This window comes from Hypomesus transpacificus, chromosome 19 (assembly GCF_021917145.1).
Source record: "Hypomesus transpacificus isolate Combined female chromosome 19, fHypTra1, whole genome shotgun sequence".
Classification (NCBI taxonomy): domain Eukaryota; kingdom Metazoa; phylum Chordata; class Actinopteri; order Osmeriformes; family Osmeridae; genus Hypomesus; species Hypomesus transpacificus.
In genome coordinates, this window is record NC_061078.1 from 7,620,127 (window position 1) to 7,635,089 (window position 14,963).

The 14,963-nt window shown below is 47.7% G+C and overlaps 2 protein-coding genes and 1 long non-coding RNA gene across 3 annotated transcripts; all 3 read left to right on the forward strand.

The window, feature by feature from the left end:
• Positions 1-5,306: 5,306 nt before the first annotated feature.
• Positions 5,307-6,238, forward strand: LOC124481433. Its single transcript, XR_006957642.1, has 3 exons — positions 5,307-5,432; positions 5,937-5,998; positions 6,176-6,238. It is a non-coding gene; the product is annotated as an uncharacterized LOC124481433 (long non-coding RNA).
• Positions 6,239-6,403: 165 nt separating this feature from the next.
• On the forward strand, positions 6,404-10,425 carry strc1 (stereocilin 1). The gene is made up of 12 exons (XM_047042354.1): positions 6,404-6,488; positions 6,654-6,789; positions 6,980-7,176; positions 7,286-7,376; positions 7,724-7,904; positions 8,047-8,222; positions 8,457-8,612; positions 8,741-8,883; positions 9,096-9,244; positions 9,503-9,600; positions 9,874-10,024; positions 10,179-10,425. The coding sequence occupies exons 1-12, from the start codon at positions 6,472-6,474 to the stop codon at positions 10,259-10,261; spliced, it is 1,578 nt and encodes a 525-aa protein (XP_046898310.1). The 5' UTR covers positions 6,404-6,471; the 3' UTR covers positions 10,262-10,425.
• A 480-nt stretch (positions 10,426-10,905) lies between these two features.
• On the forward strand, positions 10,906-14,937 carry eif3jb (eukaryotic translation initiation factor 3, subunit Jb). The gene is made up of 8 exons (XM_047041805.1): positions 10,906-11,016; positions 11,153-11,241; positions 12,352-12,403; positions 12,520-12,611; positions 12,807-12,906; positions 13,227-13,394; positions 13,484-13,557; positions 13,721-14,937. Exons 1-8 carry the CDS (start codon positions 10,998-11,000, stop codon positions 13,853-13,855), a joined length of 729 nt encoding a protein of 242 aa, XP_046897761.1. The 5' UTR covers positions 10,906-10,997; the 3' UTR covers positions 13,856-14,937.
• The last annotated feature ends 26 nt before the right edge of the window (positions 14,938-14,963 follow it).

Consider the following 14,963-nt stretch of genomic DNA (forward strand, 5'->3'; position numbering starts at 1 on the left):
CCTGCCAGATGGTTTTGGGTGTGACCATGCCCATGATGCAGAGAGCCTCCTGTATTTTAGAAACCCCGCTTGCCTCACCACCACCCCTCGCTCCCTCTCGAGTCGCCAGGGCAGCCATCAACCTCAACTCACTTGCTTGCAACTATGGCAATTGGTCAGGAAGTGGACAGGTGATGATTGTTGATTGGTCAGTGTTTGGTTTAGAAAAGATCAGTGTCCTGGAAATACTATTTTTAGGTTTCTTTCTCCCTGTCTCTCACTCACTCACTCACTCACTCACTCACTCTCTCCCTCAACCAGGTAGATGCAGGGCTGGTGACCCTTTGCAGTGATAACGATCGTGACGAGTTTGTGAGCCGTGTGTGTCAGAATGCCTCCATGATGAAGAAGCTTCTGTTAGACCCTCAGAACACTTGGCTGTGGGGCTACTGCTCCAACACCACCCAGAACTATGTGGTGTCCCAGTTCTGCAGGTAACACATCACTAAAACCTTACTTTTGATGCAGTGTGGACACATCTTCTGTCCTCACATAAAAGGTGATTAAGTCTCTCAGTCAGTCCAAGCTGCATGGTCAAAGGTCGAATTAATGGAAAGAAATCCAAAACACCATCTTCCTCCTCCTCAGGTATGACATGTGGCTGGCGGAGGGTGTGGTAGACACATCCCTGGTGGCATTCTGCTGGGAGCAGGATCGGGAGCGGTTCAAGGCCCTGCTCTGTGACGACTTGAACTTTTTCCTGGTTCTGTACTCCAACCCAGCCAACAACTGGCTGCAACCAAACTGTACCATGGCACCGCCTCCAGTGGACACCAACACCATGGTGGCCGAAGAGTGTAACTACGCCAGCTGGAAGGACATGAAACAGGTTACCATGAACACAGTGTCCCTGTGCGTTCAGTACGACCCCGAGCGCTTCATCTACGTTGTCTGTAGCAACGCCACCTTCCTGGCTGCGCTGTTGCGTAACCCCGGCATTGACTGGGTGAACGACTATTGTGCTCTCAACGGGAACGCCCCGCATACAGACCCCCCACCCTTGTTCAACATCCAGGACTGGTGTAACTACCAGTTGTGGGGTGGGCTGACGATCGACTCCTCCCTGGTGGGCCTGTGTTGGCAACATGACCAGCTCAGCTTCTCAAAGAATGTGTGCTGCAACATGCCTCTATTTGAGCAGTTGACTCTTGACCCCCAGAACTCTTGGCTGATGTCAATATGCTCTGAGCAGGACAACTCACTTCTGATTTCCCAGCTGTGCCACTATGCAGACTGGAACCAGCCCATCATTGTTGACATGACTGACTTGGCGTTCTGCGCCGAGTTCGACCCGCTCAACTTCACTCGTCAGGTCTGCTCCAACAGATCCGTGCTGCAGAACTTGCTAGCCAACCTGGACAACACCTGGCTGCTGCAGCACTGCGCCAACCAGACAGGGGGGGCCGAGGGTGACCTGCTGGGCTTCAGGCCAGCCGTGCAGTGCCAGTACAAGAGCTGGTACATCTCCATACCGGACCAGGCGCTGCTGGCTCTGTGCTGGGACTACGACCAGGCAAACTTTGTCTCCTCCATCTGCCCAGACGCTGGGCTCTTGGCTAAGCTGATCCGAGAGCCCTCTGCCGTCTGGGTGGGCCAGCTGTGTGCCACTTACACCAACCACATCTCTGTGAACGGCAGTAGCAGCATGGCGGGGGCAGGGGCAGGGGCGGGGGAAGGGGCAGAGGGTGGCCAGGCCTGTCTGGTCAGGGATATTGTGCTGAGGTTCAACTGGACCTGCTCTGCTGACTTGACCCCAGCCTGCAGCCCTGGAGCCAGCCCGACCATGGCCCTGCAGGTCAGAACACAGACCAGAGCTAACCCTAACCCTAAACATCAATGTGTGTAAACTTCATCTTGTGTGTGTGTCTGTGTGTGTGATCAGATGCTGCTGAGGTGTGGTGTGGAAGCCTTGAGCCCTCGTCTGCACAACATGCTGCCTCAGAATGGAAATTGGCTGGCGGGACAGGCAACCACTGTCACTGTGGTGATCCTGGTTGCTATGGAGGAGAACCGGATGACGTCACTGCCTGTGACGGAGAACATACGTCTGAGCGTGCTGGAGGATGTGGTCCTCTACATGGAGAGGGAGAGCAACTTGGAAAACAAGAGGGTCTTGCTGCAGTGTTTTGGGGTAGGCACGAGGGAGGGAGTTCTCAGGGTGGGGCCTCTAAGCCTATCCACAAGTGTGACGTGTTAGTTCAAGCTCTCCGTGAGCTGCCCGTTTTTTTTGTGTGGAGTTGATTCAGTCATATCGGTTACACTGCTGCTGTAACCGACCTCCTCACCTTGCCAGCTGCAGGTGTTTTCTTACACTCTCCTGTCATGGCTGAAAATCTCTTCCTCTGTGTGTAATCTCCACTGATAAGACATCTGATTTGATAGTACGTATGACAAGCTGACACCAACACTCTCTGTTCCTAGTTGTTGATGATGGTGTTAAGGAGGGTGTGTGTGTCTTCCACAGAAAGTGCTGACCAGTCTGATGCAGACCAGTAGAGATGTGACCAGTGATGGATTCTTTCACATCAAGGTAAGCTATACGACCTAACACTGACAGAAGATTAGGTTGACAGTGTTTTAACCTGGTTCAGTGGTTTACTGTTGTGTGTGTGTGTGTGTCCTCCAGGAGTATTTTAAAATCCCCCTGGCTAGTCTGACGGAAGTACTGAGAGCTGTGGACATCAGCACTGTCAGACAGATCCTCCAGTACTTCAACAGAAACAAAGATGCACTGAAGGTGAAGTAGAACCTGCTTTCTCTCTGCTCTTTACATCTTCTCTTCCTACTGACATTTAATTCCATCAAATATGACTCACAGCCAGTGCTTTTCTGCCAGAACAAAATGTTATATGGGAATACAGGCTGGAGACTGACAGCTAGCATTGGTAGTTAATGTGGAAGGGAGAGATGCTTTGTTGAAGCAATGTTGCAAAACACAATGTCAGAGATCTTTCATGTAATTATGAGAAGTTATTAATGGGAAACACTGCTCCCAGAGAATATGATTATAAAACAAACTAATAAACGATGGACATGAAACTATTTATCCCCCACCTTTCCAGCTCTCAGAGGCCTACGTCTCCACCATGGTGTCGGTCTTGTTCCAGACACAGCTTTCCAAAGATCCCAGTCTGTTCCCAGAGCTGGCTCCTCTCCTGCGCCTGGCCAGTCCAACGGACATCCAGGCCTTCCCCAGACTGCAGAACAACCTCAATGTGTGAGTCAAATTGAGTGCACGCCATATCATCTAAACATTCAGCTACATACACAACCTTCTGAGGTGCATACATTATTATTTATCTTTTGTGCACCCCTATCTTTCTTTCTTTCCTTCTCAGGAAGACCATCATCAACGACAACTTGGTTCTCCTCTCTCTGGAGCAGCGCTGGGCGTTTGGCCGCTGGTACAGGCAAGCGTTGGGCCCTGGCAACATCACGGCCGGAGGCCTGACGGTGGTCCGGGATACTGGGAACTTAATCACCTGCTTGCCCTTTGTCCTCTTCCAGCTCCTCTCACCTGCTCAGGTAGCACACACATGTTCTATGTAGCTGGATGTATGGCTGAGAAAGGACAGAAGCAGGGTTAAGGGCAGCAGGGCCTAGCCACCTGTTACTGGCTGTACTCCATGTTCAATATGTCACTTCTCTTCTTTTCTTTTCTCCTCTCCGCTCTCCTCCCTCCTCCTCTCCTCCCTCCCCCTCTCTTCCTCCTTGCTCCTCAGATCCTGGACGGTCTGGATGTTCTCCTGAGGAATCCTCTCACTCTCCTACAGCAGCAGTTTGTAGCTCAGAGTGTCTTTGGCACTTTCAGAAATCTGACAGCTATGCAATTCCATAGGTCAGACCCCCACCCCCCCACACACACACACTCTTTCTGTTTCAAACGCTCATTTTAAAATGATGTTAAAGCTTGTTCTCTGTTGTGTGTGTGTGTGTGTGTGTGTGTTCAGGCTGGGGAACCTGTCATGCCTGGCTGAGCCCCAGAACCTGCTGTTGTACCATGACTCCGAGGCCTTTTCTGGCATCCAAGACAAGATCAGGAGCTGTGCCATCCACGGTGTCAGCCTACCTAGCAACATGGTACCTGTGGACGGATGCTTTTCTGTCTGTCTGTCTGTCTGTCTGTCTGTCTGTCTGTCTGTCTGTCTGTCTGTCTGTCTGTCTGTCTGTCTGTCTGTCTCTATATCTGTGCTTGCTTGCCCTTGTGTTTTTGTGTTGACCCCTTCTACGTCCTTCACCAGATCTCCAGTCTGTTCCTGAACACCAGTGATCTGCAATCCCCCGGGTCCCTCTCCTCAGCCCGCCTCTCCCAGCTCGCAGATTTTCTTCCCTGGCTAGGCATTGACTTCTTGCAGAAGCTCAACCAATCACAGCTCAGCCTTTCTCTTCCTGCCTTATCTGCTGTGACCTTCTCTCCGGCAGAGGTACTGAGCCAGCCAATGGCATGCATCTGTTGACATTGTATGTTTTTGAATCAACAAATGGTAGTGGATGAGTTAAATATCAGCTAATCACACAGGTAACATTAGGTTACCTTAGGTACATTAGGTTTGGAGCAGCCAGTCCCAGGTGGTTCCAGTTGGTTACCAGGTTCAACAGATGACAGACAGCTGGCAGGTTGTCTCATGTGGCTTGAGACGGGGCTGACCTGCAGTCTGACAGCTGCTCTACTGGCACCCAGACACCATCCGACTCTGGATGAATAGAGCAGCAAGGAGGGGAGAGTAGGAGAGAGTGTTCAGGTAGTGATGAGTTTCTTTTGTTTGTTCTAGGCTGCTGTAATTGTGGACAAGTTGTCCAGCAACACTGTAAGTATTTGAACGAAGGAAAGTGTGTGGTTTATCCTCAACTTCTTGCTGTGTATGTTGTGGCTACTTTTAGTGATGCTTTCTTACCCTTTCTTAACACATCCTTTTCTTTTCTTTACTTCTGCCCTTACCTCTCCCCTGTTGCTTCCCCTCGCCCTCCCCCCTTCAGCTATCGGCCCCAGGGGGGCTACAGCAGCTGGGCTCCCTGGTGAAAGGGGTGAAGGTGGAAACCCTCTGGAGCCTGACCTCCGACACACTGCTATCCTCACTGCCTGCCATGGCCCTGCCCAACCTCACCTTCAGCCCTTCACAGTCCAACGCTGTGGCCAGCAAACTCTGGGTACGACTCTAACCCTAACCCGTCTGCGTAGGAACATGCGCACACACAAACACATCCACTTGTGTGTGTGTGTGTCTGAGTATTGTGATGTTGTGTGGATGCAGGGCTCTGTAAATGTGACAGTCTGGCTGGACCAGGTGGAACCTCTCCTCTCCAGCACCCCTCTACTGAGCCTGCTGCCCCGGGCACGCCCCCTGATGACCAATACTTCCTCTACAAACACACGCCCCTGGAACACCCAGCAGGTACACACACACACATTCACACACACACACATGATATCACTGGCTTGTGTTTCTGTGGACAGCAGCCAATATTGAGATATTAGGCATATTATTAACCTGACAAATGTGTTTGGCAGCATGCCAGTGTTTGTGTGTGTGTTTGTTTGTGTGTGTTTGTTTGTGTGTGTGTGTGCATTTCCGTCAGTGTGATCATGTATTTGTCCCGGCTGCCTGTCATGAGAAGTGTGTCTGACAGAGTGCTGATGAGCAGCTGACTTATTAACCTCCAGGAGAAGGTGGGGTGGTTGTGTAACCTGGGACTCTGTTAACAAGAAACACTCATCCATCTGACACATTCACAATCAGTCTGGTCTGATGGAAATAGATCTCAGTGGGCTGTGTCAAAGTCAATCATAGATGATTAACTCCAGCTACTATCAATCAGAACAACACCAGGCCAATGTGAACAATGACAATTTTCCATCCCATTGATGGCAGCAGTAATGGTTTGTGGTCTCTCTCCAGGCTCAGGCTCTGTTCCAAGAAGTGATGAACATAAAATCCAACCTCTCCCCACAAGCTTTCCTGTAAGTCTCCCCTCTCTTCCTCATGTGAACTGTAACCGTGTGCTTAATTCATTTGAATAAACTTTCCATAGAAAGTTTATTCAGGAAGGAAGTAAACTGTCTGTCTATGTTGTCTCTGTGTGTCTGTGTCTGTGTGTGTCTGTGTGCTTGTGCATGTGTACGTGCTTGTGTGTGCAGTGCCCTAGGTACCGTTGGCCCAGGTGCAAGCTGCAAGGTCCTGAAGAAGCTCTTCTTCTCTCAACCCTCCTCTTCCTCCCTACGGAGTCTACTGGTCTTCCTCCGAGAGCAGCCTGTTCCTTTACACAGCTCCTTGGTAACACACACACAAAGCTGTCTGCCAGTGGTGTGACCATGAGTCCAAGTGTTACTGACCAGATGTGTGTCTACCCTCTACCTGACAGACAAAGTGTGTGATAGAGGAACTGTACAAGCTGGACCTGTTCTCTGATCTGCTGGGGGAGCTGGGGGCTCAGATGGCTGTGGCCATGACGTAGGTTTCACAACATCAACATCAGAGACATTTGATTAGATATGAGAAAAAGGTATTGACAACGCCATTGGCAATACAGACTAATCACCATGGCTTCTTCTTCTCCTTTCTCTCTCCAACTCTCTCTCTCTTTCCCTCTTCTCTATCTCCATCCCTCTCTCTCAGGGTGAGCACCATTAAGAAGTTCCCTTCAGACATGATGAACATCCTCAGGAAGATGATCGTCCAGGAGCCGCGCCACTTCCTGTTGCTCCCCAGGACCAAGCAGGAACTGCTGGTGGACAAGATGGTGCAGACCCTGGTCAGTCCCCTTCCCTCTATTACTCCCCTTTCTCCCTATCCTCCCTCCTCTCTACCTCTACCCTCTCCTCACTTCCCTCCAATCTTCTTTCTGACAGCCGTCATCAGTTTGATGTCTGGGTGCTGAGGTTACCAGGTTACACTGTGTTCATGTGTCTAAGATGTTGTTACCATGACAATCCTCTCTCCAGGAGATGTACACAGGACAGTACACGCAGGAAGAGTTCCAGTCGCTGGGTGTCATGGCGACCAGCGTGGTTGACGAGATGTTTGTCCAGCTGGATCGCATGTTCCTGATGGACAGCGTGGAGCTGCTGAGAACGCTCTGCTACAGTAGCAGCAAGAGAGACCTGATGGCCCTCATCCTGCAGGAGCCAGCCATCTTTGGGTAGAAGACACGCGTGTGAACACACAGTCCCACACACTCACACAAGCACTCATACACAACACACACATCTCTCCTCAGATGAGTAACATGTGTCTCTCTGCCCCCTCAGACCGGTCCAGAACTGGACCACAGCAGTTCTGAACCAGGTGGATCGCTTCATCTTCTTCCTGCCTCCAGACAAGCTGAAGCTTTTACCCCCGGTACCATTCTCTCCTTCTCTTTGCTTCTTTTCTCCTCTCTTCTCCTGTCTTCTCCTCTCCTCTCTTCTATTCTTAGGATGCCCACAGTGTGTTTGATGACGGTATAATGATTGTGTATTGGACCTTATTGTCTAGTGGTGGATAGTGTGTCCTGATTTGTGTGGAGGTGTTGAGCTGGCTATAGGACACCAGGCAGTAGGCCAGGCTGTACCGTGCTCAGCCGGGTCAATGGAAACCTACCTGCTGGTGTCAGGTCTCCTGGAGGTGTCGGGATCTTAGGTGCTGTCCAAGTCAGTCCTGTTCATGTTATGTGTGTGTGTGTGTGTTTCGGTGTGTGTGGTCCACAGGCTTTGTTGACCCAGGGTCGTATTGAAAGGTTATTCCAGAGCCAGCGGCGGTGGGAGGTGGAGGAGATGGGTGCCTTATGCATGGCGGGGCGGGACCAGGAAGAGAAGATGGCGCTGTTTGGCAGAGAGCAGTTCCTGCTCCAGTATTTCTTGGGTTTCCTCATCGTGGGCCGACTCACAGGTGAGGAGCAGATTGTGATCAGCTCGGTGTGAACGGCACCTCTCTAGATATCCAACTAACTTGTTATTGAATAAAACATAGTTGGTAAACTGACCCAGCAAGTAATCCAATTATGTCTGACCCTTGATGTCTCTGTGTCCAGCCCCCACACTGGTCCCAAGCTGTGAGAACCTGAAGTCCACTGCCCCCTCGGCCTGGAGCATCGGCAGCCTGACAGGCATGTCCAAGGATGCCTTCACCAGCTGCCTGGAACTCATCGGCCAGGACCCCTTCCTCACCCCCTATGACCTCACTGTGCTGTTGAAGAAAACCAAGCAGGTTGGTTTGAGTCGTTTTAATATCCACTGAGCCTAGAGGTCTCAGCGTAGGTCCACTGGATCAATAGTTCTCTCTATTATACAACATTGTCATTAACTTACTCTGCTGAAATCCAATGTCAAAGTTTACCTAAATTGCCAGATGTCTTTCTGTATTGACCCTTTCTGTTACCGGAAGCAGGGCTTTGCTCTTTCTTGCTCTCAATCTCTCTCTCCAACCCCCCCCCTCCCCCAGGTGTATGGTGCAGTGGCGTCCTTCCCCCCCTCTGTGGTGTCTCGCCTGGGCAGGCTGGCCCTCCAGCTCACTGTGGAGGAGCTAGGGACCCTGAGGCTCTCTGAGCTCAGCAGCGTTGCTGCCCTGGGGTCCATCAGCACCTGGTCCACTAGACAGGTCTCACACACACAAACGTGTACACACAACCGTACATACACACACAATATTGTAGACTGTCTTCTACCCATCCATATCCTGATTGTAAATCCTGTGTGTGTGTGTGTGTGTGTGTGTGTGTGTCTCAGCTGCCAGCGTTGTTCTCCTCACTGCTCAACTCCACCAAGCTCAGTCCCAGCCAGCTGGACTCCAGCACTTTGGTGGCAATTGGGCATATAATCTGTGGGATCAGCTCCATCGAAATGCGCACACTCAATGCGGTCCAGTTTAGGTAACGAGAGATTTAGTTTCCTCTCCTTTACCCGATTCTCTTCTTCCCCACCACCTCTCTTTACCTCTTTTTTCCTCTCCTTCATCCTCTCATTTCCTCTCTCTTCCTTTCCACTCCTCTTGTCTCCTCCCCACTACTGCCTCTTTCTCTTCCCTCCTCTCGTTTCCTCCCCCCCTCCTCCTCTGACCTGTGTCTCCCTCTGGTGGCTGCAGTAAGGCAGTGCTGTGGCTGGGTCATCTGAGGTTGGCCTGTTCTGAGGAGCAGCTGGCGTCCCTGGTGGGTCTGCTGAGCCACGACCAGGCCTTTGGCCTCATCAGCTCCTGGGGGCCCCAGGTCTTCATTGAGATCGGGGTTTTGGCAGGTAGACCTCAGATTCATGGTTCTACATAGTTGTATACTGAGATTCACTACTATGTGGTTCACTTAAGATAGAAGAACATACAAAAAGTATGACATCATGCTGCTGGGTACTTCATGTGTAGACTTGTTAAGACATTATCAGGCTGTTGCAGTGGCCCTGTAGAGTTAATTTGACATTCTTCTGAAACAATGTTGAACTATGTACAAAAATGTTGCTGTCAGAGTTGATCTTTCTGGTGTTGTCTCTGCCCTTCTGTAGCTGGCATCTCAGACATGTCCATGTCTGCTCTGGTGAAGGAGCAGATTGAGGGATTCTCTCCTCTGGCTGTCTCCCTCATCCCTCCACAGAAGTTTGCTGTGAGTGTCATGTAGCCATGCTACAATACTGAGTGCAGCGGTCCAGCTGGTCTTTATTGTTGATGCTATGTTCATGTGCTCATAGTCATCATGTCATCATTGTTGTCTTCATAGCCATGTGCTTGGATTTATGTGTTAATGTATGCGCTCATAGGTTCATATTCACGTTGTGTCATGTTTAATACAGTAATGTAATGTCAGTGCGTTTAAATGAATCTGTTTCTATTCCTATGTTCATACTAACGTATTCATATCCTGGTGCCACATCCTCAGGTGGTGTTCAACCAGGCTCAGATCAACATGTTCTCATATGAACAGGCTATGGCGGTGACCCCGGAGCAGCGAGCCCTTCTGTCGGACGTGCAGCAGACAGCTCTGTCCATGGTGTTAACGTCCTGGGAGAACAGACCTCTGGACTTCAGAGGTAATTATGAAGATGCCGCCTCACAGCTAGAAAAAGGACCTTCACACAACCCCCTTCAAGAAGATCCTCATTCAGTCGTTCTAGTGTCCAACATGTATATTAATGTGTGGTCTTGGTCTGCAGTATAACAATGGGGATTGTGTGTGCTCCCCAGACAGGTCTTCAGGGCTCACCCTGAGTCCCAGTCCTCTGTGTCACCTGCTTGGACTACTGATGCTTCTGCTTTGGTTGGTCTGAACAGGTCTGGTCTAAACTGGCTTGTCCTGGCCTGGTCTGGTCTGGACCGCCTGACCTGCTGAATGACTCCCTCAATGATTCCGAAGTTGGAGAATTTAAGATGTAAAGATTGTAAGAGATTAGGTGAGCAAAGACAGTGTAGAGAAGAATAAAACATTTTCTCATGTCAGGTGTAAAAATCCTATATACACTCACGCTTTATACAAATATATAAAAAGTTATTTATTGAAATGTTGCATTTTGCTTACTATCAAAGATTGGGTTTATTTTACCCTAATTAAATATAATACATCATTGCATTTTGTTCTGCGCTAACCTTTGTTGATATTGCTGTGAGTTTTGTATTGTTGTGAAAATAATCGATATTCAAATAAAATAATAGCCTATAACAAATGTTTGTCTCTCTGGACACCTTTGTGCAACTTAACATACAAAAACGGTGTAAACAACTCAAAGAAAATACTGCTTCTGGCCACATTCAACAAAAAACCTTTAGAGCCGTACTTGAATAGATGTTTTGTAAAGATTTTAGAGGATGGACTGGAGTAAGCAAGATGGCCGCTAAACCACAAAAGGCGTTGATAAGCCCGTTCCCGTTACATTGCGTTCAGATCTAGAAGTCTTACAGCGTAGGTGCCAGGAGTTGTTTCTGGACTAGCCCAAAGAGCTCGTGGGTGAATGCCTGGTCGCTCCATCTGCTGACTGCTGTCAAAACCTGCACACACACACAGCAAAGATGGCGGACGCCGACTGGGGTGAGATTCTAAGTTAGAAATGATCACATTATCTAACTAGAAAGCTACATATAAAGTTAAAACTACTACTATTTATTAGATGGATATTGAAATGAACTCAAGTTAAATTGTTATCGTCTCCGTATATTTCATATAGATAATGACAACTTCGAACATCTTGAACCGATCCCAAAGGCGGTTGTACTGGACAAATGGGAGGGCGAAGACGAAGAGGATGATGTAAAGGTAAGCTAAGCTATTTTACTTGCGCGCAAGATAGTCCAGTGAAGGTTTTAACAGTTGGCCATATCCAAACTCTCAACGTGTAGTCAACTGCTCCATTTTGTTTGATGCAGTGTTTTAACTAGTCAAGCCTATATTTGCGTTCTCTGAACTGTTGTCAGCTAACAGACTCTTAAAACGCGTTGCTCTAGCTAGCTAGCTACGTACTGGCCGTAACGTGAAAACCATGCATGGCAGAGGCTCATCCAGCTAGCCTAGCCAGTGTTAGTTAGCCTAGCCAAAACTCAAGGCCGCATGTGAAAATGTCAACGTGTGTTGCCTGTTGGATTCTTCATCCAAGTTTCTTCTCCCACTTTAGATACGCTTTTGCTGGTGACACTACATCGCTAGAAAGCTAGCAAGAGCTACGTTGTCACAGATTGTAAAGGGGGTTAATTGCGTACACATAAGTAGTTATTACTTTCGAGCTAGCTCGGCTAGCTAACGTTTAAATCTGTCAAGAAAATGTGAACATGATAAAGAAGATCACTATCCGATGACTCAGTTGGGCAACAGTGCTAGAAGCTTCCAACTCTGAAACATACCAGGAGTAATGTGCTTTTTCTAGCACTCCCAGCTAAAGACATTTTCCCGTTCTCTTACTCTCCTGAATGTTAAAGAAAATTTGAGAATTTTGTGGAAAGGTTTAGTCAGGCCTGTTCTGTAGCATATGGTGTGAACGGCCAGGACAAATGATGCTTTATTCAGGCGCATACAGCAACTCTCATTGTAGTTTGTGCCTGTAGGGAGGCTTACTGTGTATATGAGCCATATTCAACTGTCAAATGTCAATTTCTGATTCTAATCAGATTTTGGATGCCAGTGTCATGTGTAAATGTGGTCTGTGTGGTTTGTTTTGTGATGTTGCTCTCTTTCAACCTGTAGAGCCATAAAACTAAAATAATGCTCAAATCTTTAAAGATGCATCATGAAATCATTCCCCATCTGTGCTAATGAGATGCTGAGTGTCTCAGTATCTAACTGATCTTTTGTTCAAACATGGTGTGATGGTCTCACCTGCACACAGGGGTTCTGAAAATTCATTACATCTCAAGTTTCTGATTCTCTCTTCAGGACAATTGGGATGATGAGGAGGAGGAGAAGAAGGCGGAGGTTAAAAAAGCAGGTGCGGTAATACTCATATCAATACTACAGAAGACTCAAGTAGACAGAAGTACCGGAATGCTGTCTGCTGTCTCTCGTGATGTGACTTTACTCTCATCATGCACCTTTTCGTTTCAGAGACAAAAGTGTCAGAAAAGAAGAAATTGAGTGAAAAAATCAAAGAAAAAGAAAACAGATTAAGGAAAAAACAGGAGGAGAAGCGTTCAATGGTGAGTTCAAGGGCCTGCCTGCTCACGGGTGTTCAACTCTACATTTACATTTAATTAATTTAGCTGCATTTTTATCCAAAATTACATACAAATAGTGCATATGGTAATTACAGCATCAGAATAGCTGATAATGTCAGCCTGCTCTACCACTTATCTTGAGCTGAGCCTTGGGAGAATTGTAATTGTTGTCACCAGGAAGCAGAGGAGCTGAGTCCTGAAGAGCAGCAAGCGGAGAAGCTGAGGGTGATGCAGCTACAGGAGGCAGCAGATCTGGAGCTCGCTAAGGAGGCTTTCGGTATGCCCTGGATGATCACCTGAAGCCTGTCCCTGTCTCACTCACTGTCCCTCTCTGTCTCTCTCTCTTTATCTCTCTCTCTCTTTATCTATCTCTCTCTCTCACACTCTCTCTCTCACACTCTCTCTCTCTCTCTCTCTCACACTCTCTCTCTCTCTCTCTCTCTCTCTCTCACTTTCTCTCTCTCACACTCACTTTCACACTCTCTCTTTCTCTCACTCTCTCTCTCTCTCACACTCACTTTCACACTCTCTCTCTCTCTCTCTCTGTCCCTCTCTCTCTCACTCACACACTCTCTGTCCCTCTCTCCCCTGCTACAGGTGTTAGCAGTAGTAACAACTTGTCAGGTCTAGATGCTATGTGCCCATCCTCCAAAGACGACTTCACAGAGTTTGAGAAGCTGCTGAAAGAGAAGATCTCTCAGTTTGAGAAGTCGGTTCATTATTCAAATTTCCTGGATTCCTTGTTTCGGGAGCTTTGTATTTCATGTGAGTTTCACCTTTTGACTTTTAAACACATTGGCATTACTTCAATCACATCCATTCCCTAAGTAAGTGTTTTATTTATCTATTCACAGTGGAAGTTGAAGACTTGAAGAAGATCAGCGGTTCTCTGACAGCTCTACTGAATGAAAAACAGAAACAAGAAAAAGTGAGTATCTGGCGCTTTTTTGTTTGGGAATTGTAGTTCTTCCTATGACCAGGGGAGGGACAAGTTAACCTAGCTCTGGTCCAGCCAGCAACTCAAAGCATCCTGTGTGTAAAATGGACTGTCTTATGTTTGGTTAATTCATGCTCTTCTTTTTTTGTCTTAGCAAAACAAGCAAGGCAAGAAGAAGAAAAAAGGTGTGGTGCCTGCTGGAGGGATGAAGTCCAAGATGAAGGACGACCTTGCAGACTACGGCGATTTTGAAGGCGGCTACACCCAAGACTATGAGGACTTCATGTGACAACGGCCTCCCCACCTCCACCACACCCCCTCCTCCTCCTCCCCCCAGACATGCAGCTGCTCCCCCAACATAGTGCCACTTTGGAACTATGTGTCATTCTTCATTTTGCTTCTACCACCTGAGGGACTACAGGGAGCATCTTGTATCACAACCTCTTATGTTTCACACATAGACATGGACCTGCCTTTTCTTTCCTTCATTCTGCCTCAAAACACAAATCCTCAAGTCACAAAACCTCTCGACCCCATTGTTCACGATCAGTTTAACGACCCAGCTTCAGTCAGAAAATACAATGCCTGCTGTCTGTGTTCTGTGTAGGTATCATTTTTGATTTAGGAAAATGATTGCTCGTCTCAAAATACAGCAGATTACAAAGTATTGCTAATTGCAGCTTCATAGAAACGATTGAGGTTCTATGCAAATTGTATTCAACCAGAATGTCTGTAAATATTAGGTCTCTCACTTTGCCTGTGATTGGGTTCCTTACAGGAAAAGTATATAGTATCTATAAACCTTTTGGTTGCCAAATACAAGAATCAAAGTACATTTCATCTTCAGAATAAATAAAGAAGTTTAATTAGTTTTTGCTTTGGACTGATACTGACACTACAGGTTGAGTGGGAGCCCCAGGGCTTCACTGGAAAAAGGGACAGAGAGAGTAGCAGAGCGACCACCTCACAGACGCTCTCTGGAAACGTCTGGAATATCTTTGAAGAAGTTGAAGCAAAGGAAACTTCTTTTTGTTTTTTTGTGTGTGTATTCAACAATGTAATTAACAAAATAGGTGTAATTACTCCTGATGCAGATAGAGAAGTGTGATCTGGCGAGTTGTCCTTGGCTTGCAGCACAAAGTCCCCTTATAACTGCTTTTGCAGGCTTGTATCCAATGAAATGTGTAGAAGGTGGCCTGTAGTGTCTGTCCTCAAAAGGGACAGTCTTGAAGGTGGCTCGTTAACCTTCTCCCTATTTGCTAATTATCGACCAGTTCCAACTTGATCAGGAAAGGGGTAGGGTATTAAGACTCCAGCATCTGCTGTGTTTTATATGCATCATAATTTAATAAAATCACTGGTCAGAAATAAGTTTTGCCTGTCTTTGCTGTCTTGAA

Bases quoted from the DNA above. Each gene is read 5' to 3' on its own strand.
- strc1 (XM_047042354.1), top strand. The intron at 6,790-6,979 runs GTCAGTCCCCTT...TCCTCTCTCCAG, and splicing joins ACAAGATGGTGCAGACCCTG to GAGATGTACACAGGACAGTA. The intron at 8,613-8,740 runs GTCTCACACACA...TGTGTGTCTCAG, and splicing joins GCACCTGGTCCACTAGACAG to CTGCCAGCGTTGTTCTCCTC.
- eif3jb (XM_047041805.1), top strand. The intron at 12,612-12,806 runs GTGAGTTCAAGG...TGTTGTCACCAG, and splicing joins AGGAGGAGAAGCGTTCAATG to GAAGCAGAGGAGCTGAGTCC. The intron at 13,395-13,483 runs GTGAGTTTCACC...ATCTATTCACAG, and splicing joins TCGGGAGCTTTGTATTTCAT to TGGAAGTTGAAGACTTGAAG.